Raw genomic sequence first — 18353 nt, forward strand, 5'->3', positions numbered from 1 at the left:
GCCTCTATATGTTTACTCAAGTTATCCATCAATGAGTTACAGCTTATCAATTTATGATTTTTTCAATATTTTCCTGCATTTTATCTAAAAAACCTCCATAAAAAGTATTTTTGCAAATGGGTTAGCTTCACTTCAACACCACATGGGGAACTAGCTCCGCACACCCCTTACTTATACATACCAGCTACACTACATTGTAGAAAAGTACAAAAAAATTTGAAAGCACTGATGGCTCTTACAATCCATGTAGCAATAGTAAAATAAACCACAATGTAAAAAAGTCAATGAGGAGCTGCTGAAATGAGCATTCCTCAGTGAAGTACAGGCATACCACGTGGAGAGGATGTTAAAACCAGCACAATATCAGGTTGTCAGTGGCTCAACAGATCACACTGTCACGTTTGGAGCTGGAGGATCATAAGACTACGTGTGCTATTACCACTGCAGATAACGGGATTCATTTTCAAATTATTGACACTACCGTGCAGCATTAGAAGGTGACAACCTCCTGAATGTGCCATTCTTCATGTGAGACATTAAACTGAGCTCCTATGTGCTTGAGTTGGTGTTAGTTCAGGTGGATGTAAAACATTCCAAAGCATCTACTGAAAAGAGAAGTTCCCCAATGTCCGGACCAAAATTCCCTTAGTGGTACAAATATTACCTCTGTTCTCTGCTGAAAAGAAGCCACTGGCCTAGTGGGTCTAACCTGATCAGCAAATAATAGATACATAAAAAAATGTATGTGGTTTCAACTGTAAATGATTATACAATTATTTAGTGTAATACTGTTATAGTAGGAAGTATAATTCAAACTAAACAACATGATGTAAAGCTTGAACCCAACTTTATTTTAACAAGAATTAAATTTGAATTACATAAACTATTATAACAAACATAACCAGCTGTGCATTATAATTTGTCTTGCACTGACAAGATCATTGTTTTAAATGGGATAGAGAAAACACTAATCTTTTGATGACCTTTCAAGGTGTTTCACATTTCTCTATGGCTATATAACCATGAAGTTAATAAGTAAGGGAGATGTAGAGTAACGTCCACCATGAGGGTATGCATTCAGACGTTCCACTTTAAAAAAAAAAAAAAAACAACTTTGTATTTTTCTGATAAGTTGACTGGATGACCAGTTATCAAATAGATAGTTTGTCAGGGAGATGTAATGCATGAAGGAAAACCAGAAATCCCTACCAGATGGCCTGATAGAATGTAGCCAGCATGAACTCTATTTTTGTTAATCATTTGCAGCAAAAGAAATCAGTTTTGTGAAGGATGAGAGGTGGCTGGGATGGCATAAATGCATGGGGAAATAATTACAGAGATATAGTGCAGTCTCCATAAATTGCAGAACTTTATCTCTTGGCACCTTGATACTTATTTTAATAGTGAGAGGTAAGATTAAATTAATCAAATGTTGCTTATCCGCCTGTTGCCTATACTAATGGCATTGACAACTGGATGACTAGTTACGACTGACTTGATAGTCTGTCAGGGAGTTGTAAGGCAGGGCTTTCTAGGAGAACTGGAAATCCATTCTATATGTTTTGACAGTGTGTAGCCAGAATGAAAGTTTTTTGCTAATCATTTGCAACAGAAAAAAACAATTTCTTGAAGGAGCAGTGGTGGCTGGGAGAGGCAACTTTCATCTAATGCTACCAGTCTGGAATCAGTTATTATTCTGAGTGAGGTGGACAGCAAATTCCACTGTTTGCAAGAAGCTTTTAGTTTTTCATATTTTCTTTTGTAGTGTAATGACTACATTTGATTAATACTTTCTAATGTACTTATTTATTAACTAAGACAATCTAGTTAACAAATACTTTATTTATGAGTACACATTATGGTTTACTTGGTGAACATTTGTAATGTAATATATCTTCTGCTAATTATTTAGATTGTTTAGTCTCAGAAGGCAAACACTGCTATGTTTTTGCTTTCAAAAGAAGCTCCGTAACTTTTATATAATGGTAAACACAGTCTGTATCTTTGTTTTTCATACTTCAGAGGAGTCCATGGCCATTTCCTTGGTACTCGTCCTTGGGTACTGGCAGATGAATGCATTGCTGAACTCATGGCAAAACTTGTTGGTATGTATATTTTTAACAAAGGCATCTCCCGTGGGTGCTAATAGGATACTGCTTCCAAGCTGCATAAGACAATTTGCTTGCTTTTCTTTGTGTTATCTTATTTCCTGTCTCTCAGGAAAAGTAAAACAGAAAGGTAGCATTTTATTTTTTATTGAAATCTCCAGAGTACTGCATTGCTCATACATGCATAATCCTAGCATTCACTTCAAGTGAACAGTAAACAAAGGATAGGAAACTAATGAAATCGATCTTTCCTTGTGAGTGATTTTAGTGCAACTTGACAGAAGAAAAGAACAAGAACTGTCTGATATATTTTTTTTCATATACAGAACAGCAAGTGGTTTCAAGAGCCAAACATCAGTTTATGCCTAATTTGCATTTCAGTCCATACCGCCCTTGCTATCAGATATAACATGATCAGGTTTTCAATTTTTGATTTACCACAAAGTTGGAAGGAAAGAATAGAAAATAGGCACTTTTTTCTTTTTTTGTTTCTCATCCCATAAAGCTAAACTCATTACTCACCATGCAGTGGGTGTTTCATCTTTGTCCTGAATAAGTGGGGCTTGACTCACTCCATAGTGTGAAGAAAAAGTGAATTAACATGGTGGCATTATAATCCAGGCACAATGCAACTATTCTTTTAGCCCTCATTTATCATGCTGATAGAGTAAGAGACACTGTTATAAATGAACAGTGGAAATTAATTGCCTCAAATTCCATGACAATAGCAGTAGCTGTTAAACATATCACAACAGTAATTATCATGATGCACAGATTATTATTACTGTTTCTGCAAACACAGACATAAGGCAAATATTAGGTTCAAGGGACGAAGGTAATTTACCATTAGGGAATTACTGTTCTAGTGCAGACAGAGCATTAGTTTCACTGACACATTATTCACCTCATTGCTGTGATATGAATTGTTAGCAAGACACACACACACACACACACACACACACACACACACACACAAACACGCACACACACACGCACAGAAATGCGCACACATGAACACACACACTTGTATACATGAACAAATGCACACACACAAACATACACAAACACACACACACGCATGTACACGCACACACACACACATGCACACACACACACGCATGTACACACACACACACACACACACACACACACACACACACACACACACTCACACAAACACATGCATGCACACATGCACACACACACACTTGTATACATAAACAAATGCAGGCACACACATACACACACATTAGATGATCTGATGAAGCAACAAGGAGAGTTGTGAAAGTGCTTACCGTTTTTATTATTTTTAAATGAACTAAAGATATATAATCACTTTTAACTGTCATTTTTCTACTAAATGAACAGTTCGGGTTCAGCCACGTGTTGACTCCATTTGCTGGTGGACTGCTTAAATACAAGTTTTGGAGTGGAACATCTACTACATGGGTTGTAGCAGTTTGTTTCCTAAATAATTTATAGTTATGAACTGATATCAAAATTGAACAATAAGAACCAGGCAAGGTTACATTTTACCTGATGTTTGGAAATGCAGTTGCAGCTACTTGTTTCCAAGATACTTGGAAACTTCACAAAGTAAAACTATAGTTGACTAATCTTACTCAATTCCAACCACATTTTTCTCTCACTTTTAATTAATTCTCTAAGAAAATCATAGGATCATCTCACTTTTAATTAATTCTCTAGGATCATCCAGCTTTTAATTAATTATCTAAGAAAATCATAGGATCATCCTGCTTTTAATTAATTCTCTAAGAAAATCATAGGATCATAGGAGGTTACTAGGGTAATGGCTCCTGGGCCGTTACGGCCTATCCAAGTTCAAAGCATGTTCCCAAGGGTGTCTGGTTCAAGCAGACACTAAATTCAGCACCTATTATCCCTGTCCAAGAGGGACACAGGTGTAACCCCTGGGGCAAATTTCCGGTTACCCATTCAGTCATCTAAATTACACTTAAGTAGAGCCAATGAGGGGCTTTGCTTAACATGAAGAGAAAGCTTGTTCCAAAGGTGGGCCAACCTCTGTGAGACAAATCTGTCTCTCCAGCAACTTCTGTTGATGTCACATACCAGGTTAAGGTCCTTTGAGCAAGTGACCCGTGTGATATTTGACTTGTGCATGTGCAGCATTTCCATTAAAGCTGGGTCAGCGATTGCTCTGTATGCAAGGTACAGGTTGCCTCTGAACAGTCTGTACAACACAGAGTGCAATGACAAAGATTTTTGTCTGTCTTCATAACACATCTTGAAGACTGTGAATTTTCTTTGTATGGAACCTTTGTGGCCTCTTCAATTTCTGCAGATGTTTGGAAAGGAACATGCTGAAGGGATCATTGTATTCTATTACTGGCCTGAGGAGGGAAGAGTACAGGGGGTTATAACCTGTTTTCTTCTGGAAGCAATGCCCTTATTTATGAGATGAGCAATATGATTGGAGATTATCCAGTCCTGGCATTTTTACATTTTAGTAACCTCCTGTTCAGAAAATTATTTAAGTAACAAAGTGCTCATCTATAGCAAACATTTAGGCAAACTTAAAGCTCCAAGAATATATATATTTCCTGAAAGTTTGACATAGACCTCTCTTGTGGAGTATACCTAATATTGTATTATACAATGGCTGTCCATTAATATTCGAAAACAAGCACTCTGATTGGTACCTACAAGCTGTGGGTTATTGCTATATTAGTCCTTAAAAGCCTCCATTGTATTTCTGTTGGAATAAATATAATATCCAAAAACCATGTCCCTACTTTGGTAACCACCTTTTCAACAACCTGCAGCCTCAACTTTACTGTTTAATATTTGTGGTTTTCTGAAAACTGTCAATGTACTTTTTGACTGTTTATCCTAAAATCCATAAACTGAACTAATTTTATCTTTGATCTCAGAAATCTGCTGTGTAGCTTATTGCCTACCATTAATCATACCATTCCAAAGACTTCATGATATTCACTGTAAGTCTTTTGATTTGCCATCACCCTCCTTAGTTTTATCATTCACATAAACCCTGAAAGCAATCATTAAACTACTTTTAAACATGTCCCATTTTTCATGATATGGCCACTTAACAGTCACTGTCAAATCTTAACAACTTTAAAATAAAATCCCTTAAAAACCCTTTAAATGTATCACATTTAATGTAGAGTAGCTTAATTCACCAACGTTCATGCAACTTATCACTCTTTGTGTTCTAAAAAAAAGCATCTCTGGTGCATGATTTGTTGAAACAATTGAATGTGCTTTCATCAAATAACATTCCCCATATACATTTAAGAATAACAACTAATAAGCTAAATGCCTCTTTAGTCTTCTGCCCCCCTCCTAAATCTTCTATGCCCTGCAAGTATATTTTACCTAGTGAAAGCCCCCTTCCCAAAATACAATACCTTCCTATATGTCAGCTAAATCTCTAAGCATCTACACCAAATTTTTAATCTGTGCCAATGGCAAACACGTTTGCACAAGTCATACCTCGGTTTTATACTACCCATTTGCAAATGGCATATCCTCTTTCACTGTCTGATACTCTTGTATTGTCAACAATGAGAAGCCTTTCTAATTAATATTAAATTCCCCATATATCCCTTCATAGTACAAAACTACACTTCCTGACCAGTATCCAAACATCGACAACTTTAAATTCTTTTTCTATTATGTATATCTTCTGGAGGAATGCAATTGGTGTGTAAATCTCCTAACATAAACAACAACCCAGGCTATTTTTACTTGGCTTTTTTAATCCACTGACATTCAAATATAGCAGTTTATATATTACAAATTTACAATTAAAAATGGCAGTGGAAATAGAATGAATATCTGCTTAGCTCCTTCTTTCAGCAAATCTTCCTGACTAATAAAATAACTACTTGTATTTTAACAATAATTATGAGTATTGCCCCATAAACAACACAGGATAATATCATCATTTGAAAAAAATAAAAATGTACAAAATCAATACAAGTTTAATATAAATGTGCTTTCAAAGTAGAGGTAAATTAGCTCTATTGATGTAATAAAGTGCAGTGCCTCTACAACAATTCTTGCTGTGACAAAGACGTGTACAAGTCTTCCACCTTTTCTAACCTTCCCCTCCACTCAAGCAGTGCTTACAAAACCTGTTTTTTGAGTATGTGTCAAAATATGACTTAAACATATGCTGTGACCCCCCCCCCCCTCTACCTATATGTGTCCATGTCTCCTCTCTGCTAATATAAAGTGCTTCTGACTATCAAGACTTGAGAGTACTGCACTGAAAGTAGCAACTAATAATTCCAGGGGTGGTGTTCACAGTCCCACCTTCATTTCTGTGTAGCATTAATCTGCAAGATCAGCAGAGGTCATTCACACTCACTGCAGCAATGCTGAGGTGTTTGATAAGCATGCTTCATTACATCAAAGCTCTAAAGTATGTAAGGGAATAAACATTAAAAAAGGCAAATACATAGATAAGGCACCTTAGACATTGCCATATTAATGCAATTCATACAGAGAAATGTAAATGAGCCTTATTTGCTTACACAACACATAAAGCACCCTTAATGTACATAACAAGCACCATATTAAGTTGGGATAACTGGAATTACATGGCAAATTATTTAGCAAACTACAGACTTAAGGTCAGATTAGTGAGTTCACTTCAAGAAATGTTTGATTTATTCATACAATTGGGATACTACATTGGCTTTACTAAATATTGTAAGGCTGTCATTTATAAATGCAAAATCTTTACAGCAACAGTGGAAATAATAAGTGATCACTGAGATAATTTATTTTGGTGTAATTTAGCGATTGTGCATACATGACAGAATAACTGAAGTGGAAAGGATGTTTTGTTGGCTTTACTGGGAGATGCTTACCCACTGAGGTAAGATTATTGAGTTTACTTCAAGAAATGTTTTGCTCACACGATGGGCATATTACTACAATATTGCTAGTTGTCATTTGTAAATGGGAAATCATTACAGCAGCAATGATTACTGATTATGCAGAAAATGTACTTTGTGTCTTTTAGTGGCTGTGCATACATAGTACAAGTATTGAAATGGAAAGGGTATTTTGGGAGATAATTAGCAAGTGACAGCCATGTCTAAGGTCTAATGAAATGATGAATGTGATAACAATCTGCTTTCTTTAATAGGCTGGATTTTGCATGTGCATATAATGGGATTGTGTCACATTCTTTTTTCTGAGGATGGCAGGTGTTGTTTGGCTGCTTTCTTCATATGGCTGGACACTGCACATCCATATAATTATGGGGGTTGTGTCACATATGTTTTTTTTCCATAGTATGACAAGTTTGTGGATTGCAAAGTAGAAATAATAGGTGTAGCTATGTTTTTTAATGAATGTGCAGATATCACAAGCATTTGACTATGAATTCCAAGTAGGCTTCATTGGCATGTGTTGTTTTACACACTTTCTCATTTATATTGTATTATAGTTAATTTATTTATTTATACTACCTGACAAGCATCATATGTTAACATAAATGGCATCTGTGAATTAACCTTTAGATATGCTTATTCTGGGTCATTGCAGACAGCTGTAACACATTCACATAATGACTATGAACACTGGCCATCATTGTTACCCTTGATTTGCATGGTAGCCTTCAAAGATCATAACCAGTAATTGGGGAAGAAGTGACTACCTACAATTTTCCATTACCCTTTTGAAGTTTCTTGTGTTGAGGAATATAAGTATGCTAAAAAGATCCAGTAAATCTCCAATAAAGGTAAGAAATTACTCTAGCCACTTTCCCACTATTCTGAAACACATTGAAGGCAGCTTCAAACTCTTGGACACCAGTAGTATTTAACTCCTTAATAACAGGTCATTTCCCAAGATACTGTCCCTTGATTAAGGGTGGTTTTGGATATCTGTGTATATAAAAGCCTGTATCTATTTAAATGATTGAACATTTATTGATAAATCTCTAAAGCTTTCAGGAAATATTTCCAGCATTATTACTCATAATACTTCCTTAGACTGGTTTTCTATCATGCAGCACAAAAAAAATGTCAGTAAAAATTCAAATTGTACTAATGTATGCATTTATTTATGCATGCATGTCTATATTCCTCAGCAAAAACAAAGATTAAAACACAGATTTAAAAGTACACTTCTGCATTAAAGCACATTTTTTTTTCTGTTTAAAATCACAGCAGTATAAGCATATAGACTATGCACTCCCTGAACAGACACCAGCCTAGTTAACCACAGGAAAAAGAATAGTCCATCTTAAGAGAAAATCCTGTAAGCTATCCTAAAAACTATAGAACAACACCTAGCCTTCCGACAATGTATAAACTATACACTGGAATTGATGACAGCAGAGTCTATTGTTGTTGAGAAGAAAACTCAAACATGGCAACAGAACAAAAAGATAACAAAAGAAAGTCATATAGAACAAAATATCATTTGTTTTTTAAATAAAGTCATAATGGAGAACTGTAAAAAGGGGAAGAATCTAAGTATGCCATGGATAGACTACAAAAAAGCATTTGCCAGTATCCCACAGTCATGGATAAAAGAATGCTTAATAACACTGATTGACTGTATTACAGTGACCATGAAACAGTGGCAAACCACTTTGCATTTAAGCCATGATAAAGGACAACGTATTATTCCAGGGATAAAAGTTCAAAGGGGAATATTCCAGGGTGACTGTCACTGCTGCTCTTTTGTGTTGCCCTTAAGCCATTTAGCTATCTACTTAACAGATTAGGTCATAGCTATGATTTGGCTTGCAGAAAATAACAAAATGTAAAGACGTCTCATCTGCTTTCTGTAGATGATTTAGAACTGTATAGCTCATCAGATTATGAACTGAAAGGCACAGCCATAATGGTCAACATTTTTTCAGATGATATAACAATGTCATTTGTTTGTGATAAATGTACAACAGCAACCTTGAAAGTAGGAAAGCTGCAGCACCAAGAAAACATCAGTTTGGGAAAGGAATGTGATAAAAAAAAACTTGAGCAAGTGGGAGTGTATAAATATTTGAGAATTCATGAAGGACCAGCAATGAAACATGCCCAAATGCAAATAAAACTTGAATATTTTAGAAGGCGTATATTATTACTGAAAATAGCATTGACATCTAGGAATAAAGTCCGAGCTATAAAACAATTTGTTCTTACTTTCCTAACTTACAGTTTTAGAGTGACTGACTGGCCCAAAAACGTGTTAGATGGGTTGGACAGGAAAAGAAGAAGGATGCTTTGTGCTCATAAAATGATTTATAAATATCAGTCTATACCAAGATTATATATTCTCCATTCTGAAGAAGGTATGGGCCTCCATCCCTGCTTACTTTAGCAGAAGTATATCAGTGTCAAGTGGGATTGGAAATAAAAAAAAAAAAAAAAATATATAAATATATATATATATATATATATATATATATATATATATATATATAAATGTACATATACACATGTACACAAACACACACACACACACACACACACACACATATATATATATATATATATATATATATATATATATATATATATATAGATATATATACAGACTTTGTTCATTTTGTTGTGAAAGCTTTACACCATAACTCTAAACCTGTTGCTGTGATCTCAGACCTAAAAAGTGACCTTTTTGCAACTGAGTACTGCTGACTTTCAAAGATGATAGCTTAATTTATCTTGAGATAGCATCCATTTTCTGAATTCCATCCCTGTGGTATAGAAGAAAAAAGCCTGATTGCACCAGAGATTTCCTGTGTTAGATTAACATTATGGATGTTGGATGAACCAGGCAGAGGATATATTTATATATATATATATATATATATATATATATATATATATATATATATATATATATATATAAAAGTGGCTGATGCCTGCTCCATAGTTCTGGGTGCAGAGAAAGGCTGTCTAGGCTCACTGTACTGACAGCATTTAGAGCCCAGTAAGGTCTACACTGATATAATTTATTAAGATGGCTATTTATTTATTTATTTAGTTAGTTAGTTATTACAATTGGTTAACCAGTTAAGCGTGCTGCTCTGTTGATTTTGTTTCAGTCACAATCTGGGGGTAAAACACATATTACAAGATAAAGGTTGTTATACAGTAGAAGCAGAGGTTAAATGGGCTTAACAAATATTTACAGTACATTTATACTTATTCAAGGTTGCTATTTAGTAGACAAGGATGTCAAGACAGAGCTATATGAATGAGCTATTTCTACCTCGATTCAGATACCTATATTCAATGACAGATGTATCATAACTCTGCTTACCTTACAAGGGCCAATACATTCTGGCTAGGCTTATAAATGCCTTCGGGCAGATAGCCTAGTACCCACCAATGAACCTATGAACCTAAGACCAAAAGATTTTATTCAGTATTCCAGAAGCAGTTATACTCTGTCTCTTTATCAAAATGTTCCCCTAGGGCTGATTTGAAATTTTAAGTTATCATTTTTCCTGACTTCATTTAGTAGCTCATTTTATACTGCAGGTCCTAATGTAGAGAAGGTTCTTTCTCCTCTAGCTTTCATAAACCTTGCGTGAGCTGTGTAAGTATTCAGGTGTAATGTTTTCCATATGGCGTGGAAGTTGAGAGGGGAGGGTCAGGTGCGAGTTGAAGGTACTTCAACTGAGAGACATTTGTGATAGTGTTACCATAATTATCTTTGACTGAGATATCAGGGAAGTAAGCAAGTTCTTTATAGGCAACAAATATGAGATTAGTTTTTGTTGAATTTATTTTTAAATAGCCAGTAGATCAGCCTATTGGCTGAAACTGTATCTGTAAAGCTTGGCTAGTTTTGTGAGAAATATGTCATCTGCATACATCACTAGGTCAAGGCCTCATTGGTCTTAAGGAGATGTCTTTTATAAAGACTGAGAAGAGCAGGGGTCCCAATACCAAGCCTTGTGATTTGCGAGTATTACATGTTCCCTTTTCTGATAAGCAATTATTGACAGAAAAATGAAAGAGTATGTCTGTGAGGTAGGCTTGAAACCAAGAAATTGTGTTTTTTCTAAAGTTTAGTGTTTAGAATTTACTTGAGGAGAAGGAGGATATGCTTGAAAGTCTCAGAGGTCCTAGTCACATCAATGACAATACCTGCATAGATGTGGCCATTGATAATGCTGCATAAAGTATTTGTGACTGTGGTATGGGCAGCGGTGGTACTAAATGTTTTTCTAAAACCATATTGCTGGTCACTTAGTAGTCCACACCTATGTATGCAAGTTTTAGGGGTTGATTTTAAAGGGTGTTTTCAATGATGCTTCTGGGACATAATATGGACGTGGGTCTGTAGACCTTAAGTTCTGAGGGTTTAGGATGTTTAGGTAAGGGGATAACAGCAGAATGTTTAAAAGCAGCAGGTACTATGCCCAACATAAAAGAAAGATTGAAGATTTAAGTGAGAGGTTTAATAGTGAAGCTGACTGACAGTCTAAGGAAAGTGGGATGTAGCATACTAAACTTAGAGCCAGTAGACTTAAGCTTCAGGAGGGATTTATTTTTCTGAGGGTACACCAAAGGCTGGAATGACACGAATCCTTTATTAAAACAAAGTACCTAGGACAGTTAGCACTTTCACGTTGTAGTAACGCTTCTTCAGACTTCAGTGCCATAGTACAACACAATTCACTTTAAATAGTGTATAGTCACACCTGTAATTCATTAACATTCCAATTAACAATTTAAGTAAAAAAATAACTTCTAATACATTTTTTTTAAAAATTACATACAAAGTTACTATTGTGGCTTATTAAAAAATTGAAAAAGTTAAAAACTTATATTGCAACCATGGAAGAAAATGTGGGGAAAAAATGTTGTATCGTGTGAATCTAGTGTTTTAGAGGTTTAGCTGCCAAAAATGGTTTTAAATTAATTCTCTCATTTAACCCATACTGATGTGCCTGTAGCCTAAGTATCCATTTGCTCTCAATTTCTTCAGTGTAGTTCCTTAAATTGCCTAATCTATTGGTCTTCCTTATTAATTCTAACACCCTAAACTTGAAACAATGCTGAGATCCATTGTCTATGATGTGTCGGGCTAGCGCATTAGTAGTGTTCTCTTTGTTGATTGCGTAAATATGCTCCCTTATACGCTCATGAAGAGGAAGACCAATAGATTAGGCAATTTAAGGAACTACACTGAAGAAATTGAGAGCAAATGGATACTTAGGCTACAGGCACATCAGTATGGGTTAAATGAGAGAATTAATTTAAAACCATTCTTGGCAGCTAAACCTCTAAAACACTAGATTCACACGATCCAACATTTTTTCCCCACATTTTCTTCCATGGTTGCAATATATGTTTTTAACTTTTTCAATTTTTTAATAAGCCACAATAGTAACTTTGTATGTAATTTAAAAAAAAATTTTATTAGAAGTTAGTTTTTTACTTAAATTGTTAATTGGAACGTTAATGAATTACAGGTGTGACTATACACTATTTAAAGTGAATTGTGTTGTACTATGGCATTGAAGTCTGAAGAAGCGTTACTACAACGTGAAAGTGCTAACTGTCCTAGGTACTTTGTTTTAATAAAGGATTCATGTCATTCCAGCCTTTGGTGTACCCTTGGATTTGTTTTTCCTGACTGTGACTTTATCGCTACGGGGCACTTCACTCAGCAAGGAGGTTTGTTACTTGTTCTTTCATTTGGATTTATTTTTCTGTTTAACAATAATAAAAGTGAAGTAGAAAGTGCCAGAATATTATGTCAGAGTCTATAAGATATTCTTGTTGCTGGCATTTGGAGTAGAGTTAATTGTGGGCAGAAAAGATTGTTGAATGTTTGTTATTGTATGCGCAAGAGCAGGAGTTGGCATGTATTTCCCAAAGGCTGTCACTGCAAAGCTAGCAAAACTGCAATAGGGTGGTGGCAGTTAGGCCACACTCTCTGGCAGCAGTACAATGCTGCACTAGCATTCTGAATATTGTACATGGTCCAGGCCATGGGTTCAGTTGAGCATGGACAGAGTCTGAGGTAGGTCTGGTAGATGTGGTGAATAAGGAAATGATTTGGTGGCAGCTGGTGTTCAATTGCTGGAAATTAGGGGGAAAACAGGACATCACTTTCTGAAGTAAATGAAATATGTAACTGTGATGATTGCCATTATTTATTGATTGCAATCCATGTTTCTCAAAAAATAAAAAATCAAGTTTAGGAAAAGGAAACAAAATTTTGAGCCAAAATCACGGATATCAATGAAAATCAAAGACAGTTATGGCATATACAAGCTGACTGTTTTGTAAAAGTTACACCCTGTTATTTTATAAATGCCATTCTTGACTGAACGTGACCCTAAATTCAAAAGACATTGTCTCCCTACTGCATCAAGATATTGTTATGACATTTTAGTGGCAAGATACCCCTGTAATCTCACTTTTATTTTATTTTTCATAACCTACTAACTGTTAGGAACCTAGACAACAGAATCTGAAACATGTTAGAACATGTCAAATATTCATATTTTGCTATAACATGATAATAACATATATTGAAGCAGGGAGGCCCATTGGACACACAGTCCATTTTTAGCGGTGACCCAGGAGCAATATCTGGTTAAGCAACTTGCTCAAGCTCACACAATAGGCATTCAAGAACTGAGGCAATCAAACCCTGTACCACAGGAATGACAGCTCAAAACCTTAACCACTACACCAACTGCCATTATATATAATAATTGGACGACACAGTGGTGCAGCTTTAGCATTGTTACCTCACACCAAAAGGTTTTCTGTTTTTTGATTCTCAGCTGGGGTGCCTTCCGTGTGTAGTCTGCATGTCCTCCCTGTGTTCATGTGGCTTTTCTCCGGGTACTATGGTTTCCTTCCATGTTGCAAAGACATGCATCAGGAGTGTTTCTTCCTAGGCCTCCTCTGAAAATTGGCTTCATTCCAAGTCAGACTTTCCTGGTAAACAAATGTTAAATAATATGTAACACATAAATATGAGAGTGAATATTGCTATTTCTAAGATGTGAGCATTATTTTTGACTGCCTTTTCATAGTGATATACCAACCATACAATTCCAATACATTGATGGATTGCCAGTGTGAAAAAAAAGCAAAATGTACATTGTTTTGTGAACTGAATGGCAAAACAGAACACCAAAATGGCTATATTGGAGTTGTGGTGGTACATAGTAATAAACAACCATTTCTCTGTATCTGTATGAGATATTAGAGCAATTTTTTCAGATACTATATCATGACCCTCAGAAACAAAATGCACTTAGCTAGTGATTCTACTTGTAAAATCATGCACACAACTTTATTTTCTTATAATGCAATTTAGTGTATGAGTCTAAACACATTGGAAGGTTTGTATGTCTAGTAACAATATGCTTATGTATTCAGGTGAAATAAATAGGATTTTTACTTTTTATGTGATGACAACATAGTAAAAAAGATCACTAGGCCATTATTGTACTCTCTCTACAGAGCAGAATTTCAGTAGAGCACCCAGAAAATGGATAATGCATAAGGACAGACTGAGGCAGTTAAGGCATATGAATATAAGCCACTGGGGTCTGTTTTTGAAAGGCTTTATCTTTATCTCTGCTTGAAATTTCAGTATGAAATCTCTATGTAGTAACAGCTGCGGATGAATAGTCTGCTACAGAATGCACCTAAGACTTTAATTCTAACCTCAGAGCCTCCAGTGCAGGTTAACTCTGAATTTGATACAACAGCTTTAGCCACATAAAATGATAGCAGTAAAATAATATCGTGTTACAACAGAAAATGAATATTTTTGGTGAAATATGTAAAGTTTTTTATTTCTTATCTAATAAAAACTGAGTATGTAAGAATGCTATGGAATTAAATTTTCCCATGCACTGACCAGAAGTAAAAAGCTATCCTCTAAACAAAGACTGAGTATAATGCAAAATGTCAGATTGCAGAAATGGACATCTGAGATCACACTAATACAGTACCTGTCTCTAAAACAGTAAACCACAATCCATTCTTTCATCCATCCACAACCCCGTTTTTCCATCTTTCACATGGGATCAGGATGTTATTTCAACAGTAGCAATCATCTAGAGCCAGTATTCATGCCATGAAGTGGTAGTCCTCCTGTGAAATTTCAGTATAAAACTTTCAGAAAGTAATAAGGCTACAAAAATCAATATAACATTTTTATTCTTATTCTAACATTCTAACTGTAGGAGTATTGGTGCATCCATACAATGAATTTGCCCTAATAGCATTAGTTGATTGTGCATTTAGCTTGTTAAGTAACAAGTAATATTTCAAATAAAAAAAATATATATTTTCTTGAAAAATATAGATAACCTTATGCATTATGTAATGACAACTCATTGATAGATTGATAGATAGTGTAGATCATTGTGTGTATTGTACCTAGATAGCATGTACATATAAGTTACTGAGCATGTGAAAGATCAGTGCCATTTTGTATAGTCAGAGTGAATGCAGGCATGCCTGGAGATGCACATACGAGTATGTTTGAAGTAACAAGTCAGTCAGTTAGCTTAAATGCATGTTCCAGTTACAGCTCCTGATGTGTTTATGTACAATAAATAACTTGAATTCATCACAGTGTCTCAGTGTCTTGTTTGATACGCTAGACATTCAACAGATAGATAGATAGATAGATAGATAGATAGATAGATAGATAGATAGATAAACAGCTAGATAGATAGACAGAGGTAGAAAGATAGATGGACAGATAGAAAATATATTTATTTCTAGTAAAATAGAGACTTTCAATTTTTGATCTAGTATCAACTGACTAAAAAAGTATCCTAAGCAATACTGTGTAGTGTACTCTGTAGAAGTTCAAAACTGCACTTGCATTGTAAATTGGGTTTAAAAGTGAAATGACAAACTGTCTAAGCAAATATCTCTAAGTGTGTTGATATTATGTCTATCTGTAATAAGCCATATCTCAATTCCCTTTGAAAATTTAAGAGGATAATGCTGACATGATTTAAAAAATCATATTATAGTTCGACTCAAGTTCTGCTGATAGGATTTTCATTGCAGTACTATTGTATATTTAATCCCAAGCAACAGTTGCTCAAACACTTAGCATCATAGCTGTGGTATGTTGCAAATTAAAAACAAAACAGAAAAAAAAACCTTCTGAAAAATACAGTAAATGTTTACTTCTGATGGAATGACAACTCAGTATAAAAGCATTCTAGTTAATTTTGTATTCTGCATGCTAAGTGTCACTCAGCTCTGTTTAACATAGATGACAAGCAGGTGGGGTATATTGTTTAGAAGTTGTAATACACAGAAACACATCAGGATGGATAGCAGCATCATAAAATATGAACAAACTAGTTAACAGACAGACCTTATATACATACATGCTTACATCTCAAAAGCTTACTACAAAACGGCAATCTAGCTTGCATGTGCTCATTATTTATACACTTGGACAGCTTCTTAAAGGTACATACACACACAATGATCTACATACTTTCTCTTAAAAATATTGCCCTTTGTAAAAATAATATCACTGTTAGACATGCATTACTATAGACATTAGAAACAACACATAATGTTCATGTCCAAGTTGCTTCATATCTCTCATGGGGTTTAGCGATGTGACTATATCTTTGTAACACAACAGTCTGGTCCAAATTTAACAAAAGGGACAGTCTTCAGTGCACAACTCATACCAAGAACTTCTGGATTCATCACAGGAATGGGAATGTCCTCTGGAATTTCCTCAGAAATTGGAACAACAGACAACTCACTCTGAGATAAACAGCCTTTCTCACAGGCTATGTGCTGTGGTATAAACTCAGACACTGGTCTTAAATGCTTCTTATTCTACCTACAGACTGCTCCTTGTTATTCCACAATGTATGATCTCAGCTTTGGGCAAATACTCTTGTCATAACCTTTGGACTTTTGCATCCTTACAACTTTTCCTTCTCATAATGGATTGAGCAGTTTTCTGGTTTTATCATAGTAGGACTTCTGGGTTAGGCACTTCAACAGATTGTTTGCTGCTGACCTGTTGTTCTTGATACATGGAACCAACAATGGACTATTGATTGGCCATGTGGTTCTGGTTTGTCTCAACAGAAGTCTCTGAGCAGGTGAACCAAGATGTTTATCATGAGAAACATTTCTGAGATTCAAGAGATTCAGGAAAACATCACTATTGTCTTGTTTTGACTTCTCTAGCAACTGTTTCACACTTTGAACTGCACGTTCTGCCAAACCGTTTGACTGCAGGTACTCAGGGCTACACTTGACATGAGTAAAGTCCCATTCTCCAGCAAATCTTTTGAACTGTTGGCTTCTAAACTGCATGCCATTGTCAGAAATAACTGTGCAGACTCATACAAGGTAGTCTGGGAATCTGGTTTAGCTGAAGTGGTTCTTTCTGTTTATGTGGCTTAGTACTGCTACACAGTGAACAAGATAAAAGTGCTCTCTCAATGTCTTGTGACATAGAAGGTCAACATACTAGCCATCTCATCCTTCTTTTGGTAGAATCGACTCTTGGGTCACCACAATGCATGATAGTAATGTACTCTGGTTGCAAGGACTTAGGAACAATTTCTTTCAGACTTTTGATTATGATACCTTTGTTAGACAAAATCTCATCTCTGTATTGAAAATAAGGTCGCACCTCTTGAGGTAAACTAGATTGCTTTGATGGTCATATTTGATTGATAAAGTGGTTGATTCTCTGAAAAACTGGATCTGTGGTTTTGTGATCTCTCAGCTCATCAAGATGTGTGGAAGAAAAATCTGTCACTTCCATGACTTCAAAATCAAGGTTCTCATTCTCATGCTGTTCTCTGGTGTTTCTGGGTGATCAGGATAATGTAACAGCAAAACAAAGAAGTTTGCCTTTCTTGTAGACCAGATTGAAATTATACTTTTGCAATCTCAGCATCATACATTGCATTCGGGTTGGAGCTGAATGCATAGGCTTTCTCAAGATAGTGACTAAAGGTTGGTGATCTGTTTCGATCCAAATAGGTCTACTATAAACATAATCATGGAACTTTGAACACACAAACACAATTGCCAAAAGCTCTTCCTCAATCTGGGCATACTGCATTTCAGTTTGGGTAAGAGTTCTTGATGTATAGGCAACAGGTTGATGCTCTTGCAGAATGACTGCCCCAAGACAAAATTTCGAAGCATCACACGAAAGTGTAACTTGCTTATGAACATCATAGCATCTGAGAGTTGGTTGACTGGTAATTCTTTGTTT

General features: G+C 35.5%; 1 protein-coding gene across 2 annotated transcripts in view; it reads left to right on the top strand.

Moving 5' to 3' along the window:
- KYNU (kynureninase) overlaps positions 1–18353 on the top strand; it is a 2242792-nt gene that overhangs the window by 790298 nt on the left and 1434141 nt on the right. For both annotated transcript variants that reach the window (XM_044074971.1, XM_044074972.1), the window contains one exon: positions 2023–2105. In XM_044074971.1, coding sequence (XP_043930906.1) covers positions 2023–2105 — 83 coding nt within the window. The remainder of the gene's footprint in view (positions 1–2022; positions 2106–18353) is intronic.

The sequence above is a fragment of the Protopterus annectens genome, chromosome 6.part0 (assembly GCF_019279795.1).
Source record: "Protopterus annectens isolate FY-2018-M chromosome 6.part0, PAN1.0, whole genome shotgun sequence".
In the NCBI taxonomy this organism is placed as follows: Eukaryota; Metazoa; Chordata; order Ceratodontiformes; family Protopteridae; genus Protopterus; species Protopterus annectens.